Here is a 23361-nt window from a genome sequence, read left to right on the forward strand (position 1 = left end):
TGGTGTAATAACAAAGATTTTATAATTTTTTAAAGATGTTTATTGATATTGTTATATAGTATAATGTAATCAGATATGAAAAAAAGAGATCATCTTAATATTTCTAAATCATCCAGGATACTTTCATTGAACAGTACAGTGAGAGTTTTTTATTTACCTTTTTTTGAACATGTTCAAGAATAACAATGTTAGTAACAATAACGTTAAACAGTGAATCACATAGAGTAGGCTTTAACTGGACATTTTTAATTTGGCCGGGTTTAGCTTAGTGTCATTCAAAATTTTCATAATCATAACTTTCTCGCTACAGTTCTGTGAGACTCTGCTTGTTGTCCACCACGATACATGGTCTCATTTCATTACCTATAGAAAAGGCCAGTCCGCGGGTAAGAAACTCAATGTGGTCAACATTCCTTATCCCGGGACACCAACGGCGCAAGCAGCGGAAGCAGAATTGTGTTTTACAATGAGGGCAGACAATGTTGGGACAGCCTATTCCGCTGTGTGTAAGCAGGGCCTTGCAACCTGGACAGGCCCTGAAGAATGGACATCCTCTCACCGAGCTTTGTGGGTCACTGATTCTTGTGTTGCTGAGGAGGGCAGCACGAAGTGCACAGTCCGGCAGCACGCAGGATTTGGTGGTCGAAGCGTCCCGTGGCCATTCTCTTTGACATGCCATGCAGAACTGAAACACGCACCGGTTCGATTTAGAGCAAGACCTGCAGACCGCACGCTGACTATCCAGAATGCCAATATCAGACTGCTGACAAAAGGGACACTGGGAAAGGGGGAAAGAATTTGTGGGATTTGGTCACACAATAAAATAAAGAGGGGCAATACTTAACAGATTCCATACACACACACACTCGCACAATGAGCATGGAAATATTTAGCCTAATTGATGTAACTGAAGGTGCAATTATTCTGAGGGGTGAAAAAAGTATGTTTTCCCTCAGTGTACCTAAAGAGTAAAAGGAATAAAAATACAAGTATTTTGCTTCAAAAGTACATTAAGTAAAATTTTCCTTAAATAATGCTCTAGTAGCCTAATTCAGTACAGTATTAGAGTACAATGACTCATGAAGCATTAACCCTCACACAGTTACATCATAAGCTTATTCATTCAACTACAAAATCAAAACTACAAAAGATGTATCAGGGCTAATCTTACTAGTATCCTTAGGAGTGCATTTTCACAATTTTCACATCTAAAATAGAACTAAAATGATAGCTATAGCTCAATGATCCTAAAAGTTTTAACCCAGGAAGGCTCCTCTAGACACTTATCAGTGGAAAACTGCGTCACAGTTAATCAGACCCCTTGACATAGTTTGCTAAATGAAGTCTAAGAGCTTAATTCCCCTCCTATACTACTCTGTCAGAACAAGTGCCTAAAAATAGCGTGTGCGAAATGTCTGACGTCATGATGGATCTTTGAGCTCTCGCGCGGACAATCTACCTTTGGAGCGTTCATGGCTCAAATCCTCCTGGACCACATTCACAGATGACAAACCTGAGAGACAGAGAGAGTAGACAAGGGCCAGCGGATTAGAAATGAAAAAGACAGAAAGGAATTGAGAATTGTGCTGGCAGAGATACTGAGGACACTGACACAAAGCCATTGTACCACTAATGATCCACATTATAAAAAATTAGAATTTAGAACACCAGAAGAACATCTAAGGTGTAAAATAACATCGATGTTTTTGCCAACAAGAAAAGATTATTTCTTCCTACAAGTGACATCAAAAATGATATTGTATGCGCTCCAAAAGACACAAGATTCTTCCTACAAGTGTGAATTCGAGAAGTCTTGAGTTATATTCAGGGACTCTTAGGCTACTACAGGATGTATGAGAAGAGCAAATAACTATAAGTAAAATGTAGGCTTATACGTACCGGACAGTGTTCTGTAGGACTCTTCTTTGTGCGTAGAGACACAAAACGTTTCTGTTTATTTCCTGTACGCTTAAACAGATTGAAGGGGAATACCAATAGTCCTGCTTCTTTCACTTTCACTTTTATTTTTTATACAGAAAATAAAATAGATAGGCCTACCTGTTGACAGTTTTCCAAAAAATTAACTTTCATCTGAGAAAGGATTACTGTATGTGTCGTTGTTTGGCTGTCTTTTTCTTGAAAAATACTATTAATTTAACAGATGCCAACGATTACACGGATGATTCGGGTTCATATGGCGACATCTGCTGGCCAGAAGTTCTGGCTCTAGCCCTTTACATTCTGGCTCAGTCTGACCACTCATGAATAGTGTTACTGTGTATCTGTTTTACTGCACCTAATCTTCTTTACCATAATCTATATGTTTTGTGGTACTTTTCCATCGTCGAAAAAAGTTTAGATTCATTGCGGCTTTTACAATAAATCTGCAAGATACTCTTGTTGCTGATTCAAATAATGAAATTAAATTACCTGCAGGTTACAGTCAACCAAAATCACAAAATTAATGTTTACCTTCATTCTCTTAAATGTTGTTCTTCATTTGAAATGTTTTTTTTTTCTTCAATGATTAATTGTGCAGTGATTAATTGTGCTGGCTTCAATTGAACTATATATGAAGCAATGCAACTGACTCCGTAGGTCACATGACAGTGACAACATGGTAAATGTACTGTAGTACATACAAATTTCATTCATACTATACACATTCATACTATATATAGAACATACTTTTTAATGGTTGTGAAGCAAGTTTAAAACCAAATGTAGTAGACCTACCTGCTATACAGTATGCAGTTTTGAACACAGCCACTGTCCTTATGATTGAGTCATTGAATTATTCACTCAACTGATTCGTTCAAAACACTGAATCATTCAGTAACAGGGCTACTGTGTGTTGTTTGGAGATGCAATGCAGTGATTAATTGTGCTGGCTTCAATTGAATTATTTTTGTTCGCTGAGCAAAACAAACAAACAAAAAACAAAAGACAAATTTATGCCTAAAAGTTATTTATTATAATATTATTATGCATCTATTATTATATCTATGATTGAAGTGTTGTATAAAATTCACTGTATTACTGCATAATTTGACCAGCAGATTGGTTGAGATTGAAAATTCAATGCTAAATAATATTGAATCAACATTGAAATTTCAATGCTTTTCAGTGTTGAAAAAGACAACATTTAATCAACGTTGATATTTCAATGCTTTTCAGTGTTGAAAAATACGAACATTGAATCAATGTTGATTTTTGGTCAGCTTCATTTCCCCATATCAATTCATCTGTCCCCTCATTCAACACTTTATTCACATTAGCATTCATGCTCCCCATGACCCTTCCCTCTGGTCTAGTCCCACAAAAATAAATAAATAAATAAATAAAAATATAAATATAAATAAAAATTTAATAAAGTCAGTGAGATGAATCAGCTGGACATTATTATTATAATAACGTTACACTCTTTCAACTTAAACAGTAAATTCACAACTACTCAAACATCACATCTTCACTTTAAGGATCCCGCATCAGACGTTTTTCTGACGTCACGACGCACGAGCGTCTTGAACTTTCTGCTCGAATCGATCTATTTTCTCGGACTGAAAGGTAGGTTGAACTTGGAAATTTGTTTTATTTTATATATTCGATAATGCAGCGTTTGAATGTGTGTTTTACAGTTAATTAACGTTGTTTGTGAACATGAATACTAACGGAATCGTAATTAATCGAATTTAAAATGAATGCGTCCTTTACCGTGTATGCAGCGCGAGATATTTGAAATGCTGTGGGCGGGAAGTGCGCGTGATTCCTGCATTAATATTGAGTTAAGCTTTTAAATTAATATTTGTCTGTTCTTTTATTTGTCTTTGACATGTTAGCTCTGATTTCATGTGCCCAAAATGATGATCCAAATCTGTAAGTAAAGACATTGTGAGCTAACGTTACATTTGCCTAACTTGGTGTTTTGCTTCGTCCAGGGAAAAATGTTAGGATATTTTTAGTATAAATCATGATCATGATTTTAGTAGAAATAGTAGATTATAATAGTAGTATTCGCACAACTAATTAATTGACATAGCAAACAACTTTCGACCACTAATGCTGTAAAAATGTTTCTCCTCTTAGGACCTAAAGCTTTTCAATGTTGTTTGACAACCGAGGACACTTTGCAATACATGGTAAGTAATTTCTATATAACAACTGATATAGTTGTTAATGAATTACTAATGTTGGATGTGAGTAAAATCCATGTTGTTTATTGACTTGCATGTTATCCTCTTTAACAAACTTTAGACTTGGAATTATCCAAACCAGATCTTCATTAACTCACCTTTATGCCATCCCAAATGCATGTGATTTTTGTGTTGTTTTTCTCTGAAAAAATATCTGTTTTGTAATAATTGTTGCTAAAATGCAAGTTTGACCTGTTTTAACTGAAAGTAACTTGCACTGACATCTTAAAATTTGTCTGCTATTGTTTTGTCTCAAGATGAATGCCAATAATGTATTTTTTCTTTACTACTTAACACCTTTCACAGACAAGGCTTGACCTAGTAGGGATGCACCGATCCGATATTCAGATCGGTATCGGCTCCGATAATGCCATTTTTGCCGGATCGGGTATCGGCCGGACGGGACCGATCCAAATCCGATATACTGTGCGTGTACTATTCTGTTATTGTTAAGCTCCACAAAAGGCACACAAACATTAAAAAGCACCATAAAGAGGTACAGATAAATATTTAAGTTGTTAAATTAAAAGTTCACGTAAATGCCTCCCTCCGCTGCGGCTGTCAGTCATTCTCCATTCAGCATTCAAACTGTGCGTCGCGTTCGGTTACAACAGTCAACACACTGAAACTCTCCAAGATGAATCAATGTTTATATTACTATACTTAATCAAGATACCGGTAATACAATACGCATCAATATATCTTCACTTTGTGCTTTGAACTTTTCAATGCGGAGCGCTGCTGCTGCGCAATGTGACTCCATGATGCTTCAAGCGCATCATTCTGCACACGGGATGCGCCTAAGCGCTTTGTGCCGCTGTGTATGGGAGCCGTTCATATTACTTTTGCACAATGAAAGATTGTTTATAGCATTTTTTTGTTCTGTCCTATCTATCATATGTTGCTGCATCATTTTCATTTTTATTTTCATTTTTCATTTAATAGCTTCTGATTTCGTCCACATTTTCATGTTTATTCACAAACTTATAGGATAAACAAATTGGCCTAGGCTATGCATTTATTTATATTATGAAAAGAAAGTATTATGAAAAAAAAGGTTAAAGTCTGCGTCACTTTTCAGTTTTCATCTTTCATCTCATCTCAACACTTTTTGAGGATCGTGAACACGATCATCTCTTCCTCTTTACTACTTTACAGAAGGAAATAAACATGAATGAATATCAAAAAAATATGTTGAAAGATACAGTAGCTTACCGAAATTTGTATCACGTCAGTTCAATCAGTGTTGTAAACAATGTCACGTATACCTCAGAAAAGCCATTCGTTGACCATAAACTTAAGTAAGCAGCAAGAAAAATAAAACAAAATGGATTAGAAACTTAATTATGTAAGCATAAGTATTATAATATAATATATAATAAAATGGACAAACTGGGTGTGTGTAATCAAACGCATCGTTTTCATTTTATTCTGGAGACTGAACTCGCGCTCTGCTGCCACACTGAAGCACACTCACCACCTACTGGACAGGGGTGGGAATTACAGTTACAAGTTACATAATCTGTCAAAATGACGGACAGGCTGCAGATTTTTTCCGTCACTGCTAAAAAAAAAGTCCATCAATGACGGAAAATTTTCGGTTAACGCGACCTTTGAGATTATATATGCCTACACGCCACACTACCGCCGGTGACACTCCACGACCGCGGTGGCGCGGTTGTCATGCCGACCGTCACAGCCCTAAGTGAGGCATACAGTTTATTAGGTAATTTAGCACTTTTCTTATTACTTGAATATCGGATCGGTATCGGCCGATACTGAATCCCAGGTATCGGAATCGGTATCGGAAGTGAAAAAGGCGGATCGGTGCATCCCTAAAACCTAGTCCCAGACTAAAATGCATGTCTGAACTGTTTTAACTGAAAACATATCTTAAATTATGTCACTGCCATTGTTTTGTCTCAAGATAAACACTTTTCTAAGGCATGTTTATAAAAGCTACTTAAATAATTGAACTAAGGTCTGATCCTGGCTTATCCTAAGCCCTGTCTGTGAAACCAGGTCTATTTGTTTGTCACCATGAAATGCCATTTTTACAGCCACTTGTTTTTCCTGAATGTGATGTTAATTCCTGTTCAAACAGTGTGTGGTTATAAATAAATACATTTGTATGTAAACTGAAGGAAGTATGTAAACTGAAGGAAGTTCAACTGAAGTGAATTTGTCATTAAAAACCATATTAACTGCAGCCCTTACATTGTCTCTGATTGAAATGAGTAGAAATAGACATTTAACTGGCTTAGAATCTTGCTGTACATAAAGCAAGATTGATTTGATATTGTTTCCACGTAATGAATCAGCGTGTCGAATCACGATTCGGATCGCGTGTCAAACCGCCAAACTGCTGAAATCACGTGACTTTGGCGCTCCGAACTGCGGATTCGACACGCTGATTCATTACGCTCCGAATCTTCCTGAAGCAGTGTTTTGAAATCGTCCATCACTAAATAATTTTGTTATTTTGTTTTTTTTTGGCGCACCAAAAATATTCTCGTCGCTTTATAATATTAATATTGAGCCACTGTACTCACATGAACTGATTTAAATATGTTTTTAGTACCTTTATGGATCTTGAGAGAGGAAATGTCATTGCTCCCTATGTAGGCCTTACAGAGCCATCGGATTTAGACAAAAATATCTCAATTTGCGTTCCGAAGATGAATGAAGGTCTTACGGGTGTGGAACGACATGAGCGTGAGTAATAAATGACAAAATTTTAATTTTTGGGTGAACTAACCCTTTAACATTGATTCACGTTGATTCAAGGTTGGTTTGCTATCTGGGAACCTACCTATAGGGGGGACTCAGGGGGCATAATAATCTGGCAGGGGTCAGAATTCAGCACAACACCGTTCTAATATACTCTAAAGAGAAGACTATGGTGAAAATTGTGGAATAATTATTGTTTTGTAAATGTTTTCGAAACAAGTATTCTCGCCAAAACTGCATTAATTTGATCAAAAATAGTAAAAATAGTTTTAAAATGTAATTTATTTCTGTGGTGGCAAAGATGAATAGCTACACCATCCACAACTAGCCTATCCTAACGGTCTAACCTCTCGACAGACAAAGACCTACTAATTATTTCCATATTTTACATTTATACAACACTCATAAACACAGTAGTGCATTATACATCACTCAGGGTGGTTCCCGTGAAACTTGTCAATGTTCACAAATGATCAGGAAATGACAGCAATGTTTAAGTTTAGCGTTTGTTTGTGATTTAATATCTCTGAGTAAGTCTACATTTAGGAGTGGTCCATGGCTTTTTATCTGTTTCGTACAATAATAAATTGTTCAAACAGGGTGTCATTCAGAAGTGATAAACTTATGAATGGCAGGTCGGACCACATAACATTCATTTATCGAATCATATTCCAAACATCGCACTTAGGCAAGAGAATAAACATAATCAGGTAGATGTGGAGAGTACATACAGTAAAAGGAGTCGGACTCACTTTTAACACGAACTACGTGTTTGTTTCGAGGCGGAGTAACGCTTTCGAGGTTCAATTTATTCTATAGGCTACTGCCGACCAATGACGGCCAGAACTCAAGCGCAATGGGAGGAGCATGCAAGTAAGCGTTCGAGAGTGTATATGTGTGTGTGGAGTTTTTCCCCCAACTCCGAACTCTGAACCATATCAGAAGAAGGTCATTTTATGACACAGATGTAAAGAAGTGAGATGGGAGACATTTCAGAGTGCAGCTGTTCTTCAATGGTGTTGTGTTGCATCGGTTTCGTTACGGCTGCATATTACCTGCTGAGGTGGTCATGGCAGTGTTGGCATGGATTCAAAGCGTACATGGTCTCTGAGATCTGGCAAACGGACCTGAGGACATATGGGCAGTGGGCTGGTAAGACTTTCCTCACAGCTGCAGAGTGGATTCCTTTCTCATTATCATGTTATGATAAAATTATCAGTTGTTTCGTAGATGCAGTACAGTGGCAGGAATAATTAAGACAAATAAAAGTGCCTGTCTGTCATCTGCTTATTCTTTCACTGTAAATGTCTACGGCAAGCCGTTGTAACATTTAATCCCTTCACCAAATCTATTTTTGCGTTATGAATACTTTTTATTTTTAATCACAATAGTGACAAGTATCTATACCAATGTTTATTACAAATTACGTTTGCCACTGAATTCTGTGGGGATATAGGCCTATGCATGTCAGTTATTGAGCACCTGTTCTAGTTTTACTAGCAACTAATCATCAGGTACTACTTATTTCTGTTTATTAGATACAATTATTCATGTGTTATCACTATAGCGTCGTTCTAAATTGTTACTGTTAGCATATATATTATATATTTTCACTATTCATAGAAACTGACTATACAAAGAAACTGATGCTGGTGTTCTAAATTATTTCATTGTCTTATATGAGCTGCCTAAACTAATTTACTCATGTAAATGTAAAGTTGTCTGCTGTACTGCTCTATACAGGGATTTTATGAGACCAGGAACATAACATGCATTTTTTTTTTTTTGAGTAAAGTCAAAATATCAGGTTTTGCTACTTATCTGTGGTAACTAGACTTAGATGATAGTAATTGATATCTTGCTCCTGCTGATTCAAAAAAATAAAAAATAAAAATAAATAATTTTTACCAGCATAAATTGAATGCGGTTTGTACTGCTCAGCACAAGTTTTCTGCTGGTCCAGCTGGTGGACCATGCTTTAACCAGCAGAACCCTTCTGGATTAGCTGGTGGACCACGGGGAGTCTGGCAGGCACGTGAGGCAGCAAGGTCTTGCTGGAGCAGGGCAGATGTTTGCGGTTAAGCAGCATGAAGGGGCGTCACACCAACATCTAGTGTCCAAAACACAACATGTGATTGTGCTTGTGACCTGCGTTGCTATTTTTTCTGCGGGGGTGTTCTTTTGCATTGGTTGACCAGTACAGTACAGTACACATTCTGCTCAGGGTATCAGCTCAACCAGAAACTCATCACTGCATTTCACAAAACTTTCCTCTGTCTCTCACAGTTGTAACTGGAGCAACATCAGGGATTGGTCAAGCATATGCTGAAGAGGTCAGTAAATAACTCTGTTTTTTGAAAACAATTACGTAGGTGTAGTAGCATCTGTTTTGATACTAAAACGTTCACTACATATCTTTGTAGTTTGTAATTACCATTTATCTGAGGTGCATAGTTAGGGTTCCTTAAAGCTACATGCAATATTTGACTGCATTTGATGTCTTAAAGCACCCTTAGCCATCGCTTTAAGTAAAGAAGTGTCAAGTTTGCTCTATAATTGTCATTAAAATGCAATTTTAGTGCAGTGTTTTACTATATAGGTGAATTGCCATAACAAACCAGTTTGTAAGTCTGATATCTTAGAGGATACAGATGAACTTGTAATTTCCGTTTGGCAAAATCTGCATTGATTTGGTCAAGTATTTTATCAGACTATAATCCGGCTGTATCTTGGCTGTGACGGTGTGTTGTTCTTGTCCTCAGTCAAGGAAGAGGAAAGTAGTCTGATTAATGAGATGATGTCTATCATACAATGTGTTTGCATTTTTGTGTTTCTTATCAAAACAGTGAAAGACTCCTGTGATTGACTTCCACAATGGATTTCATTCTACGGACAAAAAAGAAAAAAAAAAAGGTTGTAAAGGATAGCAATAATCACAATACTTAAAATTTCCTATACAGCACATACACATATATAGTGTTTCTTTGTGTGTATTTGTATCTTAGCTTGCCAAACGAGGATTAAACATTGTTCTGATCAGTCGCTCGGAGGAAAAGCTTCACAGAGTTGCCAAAGAAATAGGTGAGTTACAAAGTAACAAAAAAAAAAAAAAACTTCTCAAAGAAGTGAAATCTGTCATCAGAACAGAAATAAATCCATTTGTGTGCATGATCTTGACCACATTTTCTGAGAGTTTGGAATATGACTGAACACCGCCATAATGTTTTAAAATGTCATGGACCATATTTGCATATATGCTACCAAAAGAATAGTCTGATATTCAGCTCATTTTGTAATCAATCTTTAATCTGTGTTCTTCTAGACAGACTAGTTTTCTGTGGGGAAAAACAAAGTTTTATTTTTGCAGAGTAAAAAAAGAGCATAAATCAGGGCATAAATCAGCATTAATCAGCCCTGGATAGGCCCTGAAGTATGGACATCCTCTAACCGAGTCACTGATTATTGTGTTGCTGCGGAGGGTAGCATGGAGTGCACAGTTCAGCAGCATGCAGATTTGGTGGTCAAAGCGTCCCATGGCCATTCTCTCTGACATGCCAAGCAGAACTGAAACACACACTGCTTCACTTTAGAGCAATAAAGGCCTTATTTGAAACATCATGTTTATAATTTGATCTACGCTATTTATTTTTGCACCTCTGGCTTAAAAAGAAAAGACAAAAACATAACTTTGAGTAAAAACATTTTTATTCTCTTTAGAAATTAAAATACAGTGTTATCTTTTCCCCAGCTCATTATTAAATCAATTAAATTAAATGTTATTTTTAGTAGTTTATCCTCACAGAGTTATTTAGAGTTATGTTGTTTATCCATTACAGTCGTTGAAGGATCTCAGTGTTATCCACTATCACACAGAACTCTGGCTCAGGATCATCATGGTCGTAATCGTCATACTCATCATAGTACTCATTGTCGTAGCATTCTGGGCGCAGGCAGCGAAAGCAGAACTCCTGGTTGCAATTGGGACAAATTATGTTAGGGCACCCCTCCCCATTGTGTGTTAGCAGGGCATGACATTGCGGACAGGCCCTGAAGTACGGGCATCCTCTTGCCGAGCTTTCTGGGTCACTGATTCTTGTGTCGCTGAGGAGGGCAGCACGGAGCGCACAGTCCGGCAGCATGCAGGATTTGGTGGTCGAAGTGCCCTGTGGCCATTTTCTTTGACATGCCATGCAAAACTGAAACACGCACCGGTTCGATTTAGAGCAAGACCTGCAGACCGCATGCTGACCATCCAGAATGCCAACATCAGACTGCTGACAAAAGGGACACTGGGAAAGGGGGAAAGAATTTGTGGGATTTGGTCACACAATAAAATAAAGAGGGGCTCTACTTAACAGATTCCATTCACTTGCTTTTCTACTTAAAAAAAAAACAGCTAAAGATTTGAGTGAACATTTCCACAAAATGTACAACTTTCAAAAACTTTTTTTATAAACTTTATAAATTGACTTATAAATCAAGAGGCAGTTAAGATTTTATCATTCAAGTGATTTTGATGAACAAACTGTTCAAATCTACCCCACTATTTGGGGATCTATGGACACACCAGGTGATAAAACTCAATAATATATATATATATATATATATATATATATACACACACACACACACACACACACACACAATGAGCAGTGAAATATTTAGCCTAATTGACGTAATTCAAGGTGCAATTACGTTCTGAGGGGTAAAAAAAGTATGATTTCCCCCAGTGTACTCAAAGAGTAAAAGAAATAAAAGTACAAGTATTTTGCTTCAAAACTACTTCCAAGTACAATTTTCCTTAAATAATGCTCTAGTAGCCTAATTAAGTGCAGTACTGGAGTACAATGACTCATGTACTTTACAACCCAAATTTGAAGCATTAACCCTCACACAGTTACATCATAAGCTTATTCATTCAACTACAAAATCAAAACTACAAAAGATGTATCAGGGCTAATCTTACTAGTATCCTTAGGGGTACATTTTCACAATTTTCACATCTAAAATAGAACTAAAATGATAGCTATAGCTCAATGATCCTAAAAGTTTTAACCCAGGAAGGCTCCTCTAGACACTTATCAGTGGAAAACTGCGTCACAGTTAATCAGACCCCTTGACATAGTTTGCTAAATGAAGTCTAAGAGCTTAATTCCCCTCCTATACTACTCTGTCAGAACAAGTGCCTAAAAATAGCGTGTGCGAAATGTCTGACGTCATGATGGATCTTTGAGCTCTCGCGCGGACAATCTACCTTTGGAGCGTTCATGGCTCAAATCCTCCTGGACCACATTCACAGATGACAAACCTGAGAGACAGAGAGAGTAGACAAGGGCCAGCGGATTAGAAATGAAAAAGACAGAAAGGAATTGAGAATTGTGCTGGCAGAGATACTGAGGACACTGACACAAAGCCATTGTACCACTAATGATCCACATTATAAAAAATTAGAATTTAGAACACCAGAAGAACATCTAAGGTGTAAAATAACATCAATGTTTTTGCCAACAAGAAAAGATTATTTCTTCCTACAAGTGACATCAAAAATGATATTGTATGCGCTCCAAAAGACACAAGATTCTTCCTACAAGTGTGAATTCGAGAAGTCTTGAGTTATATTCAGGGACTCTTAGGCTACTACAGGATGTATGAGAAGAGCAAATAACTATAAGTAAAATGTAGGCTTATACGTACCGGACAGTGTTCTGTAGGACTCTTCTTTGTGCGTAGAGACACAAAACGTTTCTGTTTATTTCCTGTACGCTTAAACAGATTGAAGGGGAATTCCAATAGTCCTGCTTCTTTCACTTTCAGTTTTTATACAGAAAATAAAATAGATAGGCCTACCTGTTGACAGTTTTCCAAAAAATTAACTTTCATCTGAGAAAGGATTACTGTATATCTCGTTGTTTGGCTGTCTTCATCTTGAAAAATTTAACAGATGCCAACGATTACACGGATGATTCGGGTTCATATGGCGACATCTGCTGGCCAGAAGTTCTGGCTCTATCCCTTTACATTCTGGCTCAGTCTGACCACTCATGAATGGTGTTATTGTGTATCTGTTTTACTGCACCTAATCTTCTTTACCATAATCTATATGTTTTGTGGTACTTTTCCATCGTCGAAAAAAGTTTAGATTCACTGCAGCTTTTACAATAAATCTGCAAGATACTCTTGTTGCTGATTCAAATAATGAAATTAAATTACCTGCAGGTTACATTCTCTTAAATGTTTTTCTTCATTTGAAATGTTTTTGGTTTTTTTTCAGTCATGAATATGAAGCAATGCAACTGACTCCGTAGGTCACATGACAGTGACAACATGGTAAATGTACTGTAGTACATACAAATTTCATTCATACTATACACATTCATATTATATTTAGAACATACTTTTTAATGGTTGTGAAGCAAGTTTAAAACCAAATGTAGTAGACCTACCTGCTATACAGTATGCAGTTTTGAACACAGCCACTGTCCTTATGATTGAGTCATTGAATTATTCACTCAACTGATTCGTTCAAAACACTGAATCATTCAGTAACAGGGCTACTGTGTGTTGGTTGGAGATGCAATGCAGTGATTAATTGTGCTGGCTTCAATTGAATTATTTTTGTTCACTGAGCAAAACAAACAAACAAAAAACAAAAGGCAAATTTGTGCCTAAAAGTTATTTATTATAATATTATTATGCATCTATTATTATATCTAAGATTGAAGTGTTGTATAAAATTCTCTGTATTACTACATAATTTGACCAGCAACATATTGCGATACATATTGCAGCTTTTTTTGGAAAAATAGTTTTACACTCAGTGCTGATCCCTTGAGTGTGCTAAAATAAAATTTTCCATCCTAGAGTGTTATAGTGAGGGCAGATTGCACAAATTCATGAAAATGAAATTAATTTAAAATAATAAAATAAAATAAAAGCACTATACCTTTGGACTGTTCATGGTTTAAATTTTTCTGTTCCACATAGATAGACTGAGAAACATGAACAATACAGAGAAATACTGGTCAGAGTAAAATAAGGTGTTATTTAAGCCACTGGACACATGCATATTAAAACATGCATATTCAACACAGTCACAGTTTTCAAATCAGTCAGGAAAAGGCCAATTAGTCAATGCCTAATTTTTTAATACGAGATAAAATTTATTTATTCCTAGTCAAAAAGTCATGAATTCACAAATGTCAATTTCCACTGAGCCATTTGTTCACAATGATAACAGAACTTGTAGAGAGTGAAGAGAACTAGAAAAAATCATAAAAAATCAAACAAATACCTTCTTCACTGGCAGATCATAAACACTGTACATTTGTCTGTGCCTGAAGCTGTACGTTCCTGTTTGTAAGCACAGCTTGACAGAAGGGGAATACCACAGAACCATGTAGCTTTCACTTTGTCTTTACTCATTAATCTTAAGCACAACCTTATTTGACCTTTTTCTTCACTGCTTTCCAACTGATTATATGACAGGGTGGGAATCACATTAACTGTCTGACACTAACAGTGAGTGCAAGATTTATTGTCTGTTCAGGTTATAAACTGTCATTTATGGGGCAGAATGGCATTCACAGATTTTTTTTTATTTATTTATTTTTTAAAGTGATATGATCTGCATTTAGAATTTAGTTATAAAAAAGTTTTAGTTATAAGCAACTGTTTTTTTTGTCAGTAATATTCCCATCTTAAAAATAATTAATATTAACATTTTTAATTATTTAAAAATACAGCAGTGTATTTTTACAAGAAAATATTTTGTATTAGATATAATTGTTATTATTGTATTTGTCAAGTTTTGATGGTCTGTCATACAAGTCTGACAGTATTTAGCCTAACTAAATAACTTATTACATTTTAATACATTGTAACTGTTTAAAATGACTTAAGACTTAACAGGAGCGTTACACTGGGCTAAGAAACAAGCCAATATCGCCATCTTGTGTTTAAATAAACATAAACGAACGATTCGAACAAGCTGTCCCTGTATGTTCTGGCAGGACATATTATTGTATAATAACTAATTTAATCTGTCAATTTATATCTACTCACACTGTGGCAGTATACATAAAGTGAAAAATTATTGCTCCCCTCGTTGAGGCAGCTACCTGCTTGCCTAATCCTAACCTAACTATAGGGGGGACTCAGGGGGCATAATAATCTGGCAGGGGTCAGAATTCAGCACAACACCGTTCTAATATACTCTAAAGAGAAGACTATGGTGAAAATTGTGGAATAATTAATGTTTTGTAAATGTTTTTGAAACAAGTATTCTCGCCAAAGCTGCATTAATTTGATCAAAAATAGTAAAAATAGTTTTAAAATGTAATTTATTTCTGTGGTGGCAAAGATGAATAGCTACACCATCCACAACTAGCCTACCCTAACGGTCTAACCTCTCGACAGACAAAGACCTACTAATTATTTCCATATTTTACATTTATACAACACTCATAAACACAATAGTGCATTATACATCACTCAGGGTGGTTCCCGTGAAACTTGTCAATGTTCACAAATGATCAGGAAATGACAGCAATGTTGAAGTTTAGCGTTTGTTTGTGATTTAATATCTCTGAGTAAGTCTACAATCAGGAGTGGTCCATGGCTTTTTATCTGTTTCGTACAATAATAAATTGTTCAAACAGGGTGTCATTCAGAAGTGATAAACTTATGAATGGCAGGTCGGACCACATAACATTCATTTATCGAATCATATTCCAAACATCGCACTTAGGCAAGAGAATAAACATAATCAGGTAGATGTGGAGAGTACATACAGTAAAAGGGGTCGGACTCACTTTTAACACGAACTACGTGTTTGTTTCGAGGCGGAGTAACGCTTTCGAGGTTCAATTTATTCTATAGGCTACTGCCGACCAATGACGGCCAGACCTCAAGCGCAATGGGAGGAGCATGCAAGTAAGCGTTCGAGAGTGTATATGTGTGTGTGGAGTTTTTCCCCCAACTCCAAACTCTGAACCATATCAGAAGAAGGTCATTTTATGACACAGATGTAAAGAAGTGAGATGGGAGACATTTCAGAGTGCAGCTGTTCTTCAATGGTGTTGTGTTGCATCGGTTTCGTTACGGCTGCATATTACCTGCTGAGGTGGTCATGGCAGTGTTGGCATGGATTCAAAGCGTACATGGTCTCTGAGATCTGGCAAACGGACCTGAAGACATATGGGCAGTGGGCTGGTAAGACTTTCCTCACAGCTGCAGAGTGGATTCCTTTCTCATTATCCTGTTATGATAAAATTATCAATTGTTTCGTAGATGCAGTACAGTGGCAGGAATAATTAAGACAAATAAAAGTGCCTGTCTGTCATCTGCTTATTCTTTCACTGTAAATGTCTATGGCAAGCCGTTGTAACATTTAGTCCCTTCACCAAATCTATTTTTGCGTTATGAATACTTGATATTTTTAATCACAATAGTGACAAGTATCTATACCAATGTTTATTACAAATTACACATTTTGCCACTGAATTCTGTGGGGATATAGGCCTATGCATGTCAGTTGTTGAGCACCTGTTCTAGTTTTACTAGCAACTAATCATCAGGTACTACTTATTTCTGTTTATTAGATACAATTATTCATGTGTTATCACTATAGCGTCGTTCTAAATTGTTACTGTTAGCATATATATTATATATTTTTTTTTTATGAATAACTACTAGTGACCAACTGAATTGATCACTATTCATAGAAACTGACTATACAAAGAAACTGATGCTGGTGTTCTAAATTATTTCATTGTCTTATATGAGCTGCCTAAACTAATTTACTCATGTAAATGTAAAGTAAAGTTGTCTGCTGTACTGCTCTATACAGGGATTTTATGAGACCAGGAAACATTACATGCATTTTTGTTTGAGTAAGTCAAAGTATCAGGTTTTGCCACTCATCTGTGTTAACTAGACTTAGATGATAGTAATTGATATCTTGCTCCTGCTGATTCAAAAAAAAAAAAAAAAAAAATGTTTACCAGCATAAATTGTATGCGGTTTGTACTGCTCAGCACAAGTTTTCTGCTGGTCCAGCTGGTGGACCATGCTTTAACCAGCAGAACCCTTCTGGATTAGCTGGTGGACCACGGGGAGTCTGGCAGGCACGTGAGGCAGCAAGGTCTTGCTGGAGCAGGGCAGATGTTTGCGGTTAAGCAGCATGAAGGGGCGTCACACCAACATCTAGTGTCCAAAGCACAACATGTGATTGTGCTTGTGACCTGCGTTGCTATTTTTTCTGCGGGGGTGTTCTTTTGCATTGGTTGACCAGTACAGTACAGTACACGTTCTGCTCAGGGTATCAGCTCAACCAGAAACTCATCATTGCTGCCTTGTCAGACTTTTTCTTGTTTACTTAAAATGTGTCCAGGCAGGCATAATCAAAAGTTGGGTGGTCTATTGATAACTGACAGTAGAACACAAAGAGGAAACAGTGCTGATATTTGAAATCGACAAATTTCACAAAACTTTCCTCTGTCTCTCACAGTTGTAACTGGAGCAACATCAGGGATTGGTCGAGCATATGCTGAAGAGGTCAGTAAATAACTCTGTTTTTTGAAAACAATTACGTGGGTGTAATAGCATCTGTTTTGATACTAAAACGTTCACTACATATCTTTGTAGTTTGTAATTACCATTTATCTGAGGTGCATAGTTAGGGTTCCTTAAAGCTACATGCAATATTTGACTGCATTTGATGTCTTAAAGCACCCTTAGCCATCGCTTTAAGTAAAGAAGTGTCAAGTTTGCTCTATAATTGTCATTAAAATGCAATTTTAGTGCAGTGTTTGACTATATAGGTGAATTGCCATAACAAACCAGTTTGTAAGTCTGATATCTTAGAGGATACAGATGAACTTGTAATTTCCGTTTGGCAAAATCTGCATTGATTTGGTCAAGTATTTTATCAGACTATAATCCGGCTGTATCTTGGCTGTGACGGTGTGTTGTTCTTGTCCTCAGTCAAGGAAGAGGAAAGTAGTCTGATTAATGAGAGGATGTCTATCATACAATGTGTTTGCACTCTTGTGTTTCTTATCAAAACAGTGAAAGACTCCTGTGATTGACTTCCACAATGGATTTCATTCTATGGACAAAAAAAAAAAAAAAAGGAAAAAAAAAAAAAGTTGTAAAAGATAGCAATAATCACAATACTTAAAATTTCATATACAGTACATACACATATATAGTGTTTCTTTGTGTGTATTTGTATCTTAGCTTGCCAAACGAGGATTAAACATTGTCCTGATCAGTCGCTCGGAGGAAAAGCTTAACAGCGTTGCCAAAGAAATAGGTGAGTTACAGTGGAAGTGAAGAAGAAAGAAAGAAAGAAAAAAAAAAAAACTTCTCAAAGAAATGAAATCTGTTATCAGAACAGAAATAAATCCATTTGTGTGCATGATCTTGACCACATTTTCTGAGAGTTTGGAATATGACTGAACACCGCCATAATGTTTTAAAGTGTCATGGACCATATTTGCATATATGCTACCAAAAGAATAGTCTGATATTCAGCTCATTTTGTAATCAATCTTTAATCTGTGTTCTTCTAGACAGACTAGTTTTCTGTGGGGAAAAACAAAGTTTTATTTTTACAGAGTAAAAAAGAGCATAAATCAGCTTTGTACTCTGTTCCAGAGTCTCGGTTCAAGCGACAGACACATGTGATTCAGACAGACTTTACAGAAGGCCATTCCATCTACCCAGCTATCGCACAACAGCTAATGGGCATGGAGATCGGAATTCTGGGTAAGATAATGATCAAGAATGATGTGTACAATGCAGTGAGGATGGTGTAAAAGAATGAATTGAATTTTGACAAGCCTTATAGGGGTCATAGCATAAATATTTTTCATTTCTGGAACCAATTTTTTTAACCCTTGTGCTGTGTTATCACCAAATATTAGATTTAATCTTTTTGTCAACTTGTTTCCTTTCAATTAAGACAGGTTTTATATTTCATTTTGGAACTGATTGATCATATTTATATATAGTCACAAGTGTGACTTTGTGCCATTTTGTACAAGATAAAAGCATTTCAAAACAAACTTCCTGGTTAAACATTAAAGCACACTAGTGTGATAAACTGTACAGAATATTTTTAAAATTTTATTGAATATTGCCAAAATTACCCACAAATAATGCTTTTTTGCTCCAAAATTTAGGTGCTCAGATAAAGGAGGCCTACAATCAATTAGATCCAAAAAGAAATACAAAACTTGTCCTAATTGAAAGAAAACAAGTTGACAAAAAAAAAGATTGAATGCAATATTTTGTGATAATATAGCATAACGAGAGATTTTTAAGCAATTTTTGGTAGGCTGGTCATTTTTTGGGGGGGGGGGGGGGGGGGGGGGTAGTTATAACGTTAACTAGCATTTTCAGGAAAAAGAAAATGATCCGAACACAACCTGAGGGTTAAACACTTAAAACATTAAACTGCTAAATGTGGACTATAAGTTTAAGCCACTGAGGTTTTATAAAAATATAACTTTTATATAAATATTTTTTTCTGTAAAACTGCTTTGAAACAATGTGTAATGTGAAAAGCGCTTATAAGCGCAAATAAAATTGAAAAATGAAAATGGAAATTTAAATTAAATGTTAACTACTCTTTTTCTGTATGCTTGGTCATTCTTCCCCCATATTTTACTCTAATCAGCAGTTAATAATAATTTGAATAATAGCATCATCATCACCTTTTGGTTGGACTAGTATTTACTCTATCTCTGCCTCATTATTTCAGTGTAAGTGACTGGGGCAAATTTGTAAATAGCAAATAGGATTTTTTTTTAAGCGTAAACACTAATGTATGAATGTAATTATCTGTTTTCTTAGCAGAAGATCTATGCGGTCAACAAGTAGGATAATAAAATACAATAAATAGTTGAAGAGAGGTGTATAAATTATTAATTTATTCTCTTCTCTCCATAGTGAACAATGTAGGTATGAACTATATTGGGGTTCTGGCAAATTTCCTGGATGTTCCTGATCCAGACCAGGTCTGAAATACTTTTTCTACACCACACAGCTTGACTTTATACTCTATTGTAATCCAAAATCCATTGTATGAGAGTGATTATATAAAGTTCTTTCTTCTATTTCCAGAGAATCACACAAGTGATAAACTGTAACATACTTTCTGTCACTCAGGTAAGAATATCTGTATGTGAACCTGTTAAAACATGGTCTGTTATACAATATATCTCATATATCATCTTGACATAGTACCAGCATACATTGTATACATAGGTCATTCTAAAAAATGGGTGCCATTTTGTCCTTCATATGCACATTTAAAAAATACTATACATATGTATGTATGTATGTATGTATGTATATGTATTATATATGTACATACACACACACACACACACACATACTATATATATAATTTGAAAATGAGTTTGGGGGTGTAGAACATGTGCTACAGTTTACTGTACATAGAATAGTGAAATTTCACTCATCTGAAGTACTGTTACTGTGTACTGTAATTATACTGTATGTGTAAGTAGCATTAAAAACCCTGTTTTGATGATTTTTTGATTCTTTCAGCTCTCTCTCCAGTGTTTGGATGCATTTTCTAAAGCACAATCACCTGTGCTTCTATTTATATTATCATGAGATTCTGATTGGTGTGCCATCAGTTTTGCTACTTAATGTTAACTCAAGCATCACAATGTGAAACAGCACACATTTATCCATGAGTTAATTATATGTGTTTATTTTATAATGGAGAACATGGTCAAACCTGTGTAAAATTAGGGCATTTTTTGTGTAGTTTTGCAGAAATCTTAAAGAAATTTGGAACATGTGTGAAAACAGGTGAAATGTGTTAAACATTTTGAGAAATGTGTCTTTGTTTTGCAAACTTAATGAATGATTTGGGAAACTGTGCCAACTGAATCAGTTATAGTGTGTTAGCGATCGAGAAAAACTGTAAAAGTTTTATTCAGCAGGGATGCATTAAATCAAACGCATCAGATCAAAAGTGACATTAAAAGACATTAAAAATGCTACAAAAGATTTCCATTTCAAATAAATGCTGTTCTTTTGAATTTTCTATTCACTAAATAAATTGATCATGGCTTCCGCAAAAATATTAAAATGGCACATTCATCTGTGATTCTGATACTGAAAGAGGCGACGACAACAGCGATGTTGATGATAATGTTTTGTTGATGATAATGAATGATGTTTTGTTTTGTAGATGAGCAGACTCATTTTGCCAGGAATGATTGAAAGGTAAACACACAGCCGGCCCTGATCTTATCCGTGAAATTATGAAAACTATGTTTATGCTTTAACTGAGGGCTTGTGTTTATTCTCAGGGGGAAAGGCCTTATTATAAACATATCATCAGAGGCAGCCTCTCAGCCTCAGCCAATGGTGTCAGTGTATTCTGCCACTAAGGTACAACTTTGTTACACACAAACCAAATTTCACCTGCTTAAATATTTGAATAAAATGCAGCCTTGCACAAATAAAAACACCAACTCTAAAGTGACTAAAGTGTGTCTTGCTCTTCTTTTACACCCAGATATTTGTTACATATTTCTCTCGCTGTCTGCATGCAGAATACAGGTCAAGAGGAATCACGGTTCAAGTAAGCCCAGTACCAGTAAACATCTTGTACATAAATTGTTTGCCAAACCTTGATGTTGTTTCTCTTCCTCTGTCCAGTGTGTAGCCCCGTTTATGGTCTCCACTAATATGACTCATAATGTGCCAGTGAATCCACTGGTTAAAAGTGCTGCTTCATTTGCTAGAGATGCTCTGAACACTGTGGGTTACACAACATACACAAGCGGATGTTTAACTCATGCACTACAGGTAAACACCACACACAAATCAGTTTGTACAGTGTGGGACGGCAGCTTTTATACCAATTTTCTATCCTCCTCAATACACATTTCAACAGTTTGTACTATATAAAGATGCAGGGTTGTGTGATAATGTAGTAGAAATTTTTATTTTATTTAAATAATGTAGAAATCTGAATATATTATAAAAAAAAAAAAAAAAGATAACTTACCATCCTTTGTTGTTTCAGCACATTGCTCTGTCCATTTTTTTCCCGGGCTGGCTGCGTCTCACGTCCTTTTGTGTAGAACGCATGACAAAATTCGCCCGTAGCATTGAACCGAAATTAAAGGAGAGGATGGCGCAGACAAACAACAAACAGGACTGATACAAACCCGTGGACCACAGAGATGAACATAATACACAAACATATGCCCAATGATATTAATAAGAACTATACACACAACTGTTTCTACTGCAGTGGCAGTAATCAGATGCATTATTACAATAGTGACAAATACACACACACACATATACATTTTCTGGTAAGTAGGCAGATCTAAGGTCTATGTAGAGTTAACATCTATTCAAGAGTGTATTCATGTAGGAATCAGCAGTTTTAACCTATGGAGCCTTTTCACAGAGTTCAATGACATTGGTCACTTGTGCTTACTAAGGCTGTGTTTATTTGATCAAAAATACTGTGAAATATTATTACAATTTAATAAATTTAATTTTAATTTTCTATTCGAATATATATTTTTAATTGTAATTTATTCCAGTGATGGCAAAGCTGAATTTTCAGCAGTCATTACTCCAGTCTTTAGTGTCACATGATCCTTCAGAAATTATTCTAGTAGAGTGTAAAACTCAATAACTTATACACCTTTAAAGACAGACCTTCTGTGAGCTACAAGGTTGTTAATCCATGGTATCTACTTCTGCTGAAGCCGCCAGCCTGCATTATTTCAGCTTATTTTTAAAATAATCAGGTTTAACATTGGAAATCCTGGTGAAAAACTACATTACCCATGATGCTGTACAGAAAATTACACCAATCAGAGAATCAAAAAAAGCAACACACTCATAATAGCTCTTTAGCGCCGCCCACTCCCATGAAGCACTGCAAATTATGTAATTGAGTCAATCTCCCTACACTCAAAATACTGAAATGTTTGTAATATATGCATATTTTGGAATAAACTGAAAACATATTTTTATACATACAATCAACATAAAAAATCATTTTTAATGATTATGCTGTTCGCAATGCTTCATGGGATTGTAGTTCTTTCCCTCACTAAAACTGTTAAGCACACACAGTTGTGTCTGATTTTCAAAAACTCTTTTGCTTCAAATCAAAGTTTGTTGTGATTCACCTTGTAGCTGATTGGTTCAGGGCTTATAACTGTTTAACAAATCGCTATGGGAAAAATTAATGAAAAAAATACCGATGAATTAAGGGGCAGGCACTGTTGCATTCTTTTCTGATTGTTGCGCTCAAGTGTCACATGATCAAAAGGGCACAAATTCTTTTTATGAGGAATATCTGTTCAGTTAAGTAGCTATAATTTTTTCGGTGTTCTAAATTTGGAAATGTGAAAAAGACTCATAG

At 35.9% G+C, this 23361-nt stretch overlaps 2 protein-coding genes across 5 annotated transcripts; one reads left to right on the forward strand and one right to left on the reverse strand.

Annotated features, from left to right (window-relative positions):
* Positions 1-17: 17 nt before the first annotated feature.
* Positions 18-12952, reverse strand: LOC127512363 (E3 ubiquitin-protein ligase RNF144A-like). 4 transcript variants are annotated; one of them, XM_051893191.1, is made up of 4 exons: positions 12771-12952; positions 1900-1968; positions 1460-1513; positions 18-778 (listed from the first exon to the last, which is right to left on the reverse strand). In XM_051893191.1, the coding sequence occupies exons 3-4, from the start codon at positions 1472-1474 to the stop codon at positions 305-307; spliced, it is 489 nt and encodes a 162-aa protein (XP_051749151.1). In that variant the 5' UTR covers positions 1475-1513; positions 1900-1968; positions 12771-12952; the 3' UTR covers positions 18-304. The 4 variants fall into 4 exon arrangements, with proteins under 4 accessions (XP_051749151.1, XP_051749152.1, XP_051749150.1 ...); XM_051893192.1 differs by lacking the exon at positions 1900-1968 and adding an exon at positions 12618-12686; XM_051893190.1 differs by lacking the exon at positions 12771-12952 and adding an exon at positions 2059-2186.
* On the forward strand, positions 7774-22491 carry hsd20b2 (hydroxysteroid (20-beta) dehydrogenase 2). Its single transcript, XM_051894235.1, has 15 exons — positions 7774-8075; positions 9210-9256; positions 9929-10004; positions 14470-14479; positions 15955-16133; positions 17431-17477; positions 18162-18237; positions 18582-18692; positions 19878-19945; positions 20052-20096; positions 21154-21188; positions 21275-21356; positions 21484-21549; positions 21627-21776; positions 21997-22491. Exons 1-15 carry the CDS (start codon positions 7904-7906, stop codon positions 22132-22134), a joined length of 1302 nt encoding a protein of 433 aa, XP_051750195.1. The 5' UTR covers positions 7774-7903; the 3' UTR covers positions 22135-22491.
* Positions 22492-23361: the final 870 nt, after the last annotated feature.

Source organism: Ctenopharyngodon idella, chromosome 5, assembly GCF_019924925.1.
Source record: "Ctenopharyngodon idella isolate HZGC_01 chromosome 5, HZGC01, whole genome shotgun sequence".
In the NCBI taxonomy this organism is placed as follows: Eukaryota; Metazoa; Chordata; class Actinopteri; order Cypriniformes; family Xenocyprididae; genus Ctenopharyngodon; species Ctenopharyngodon idella.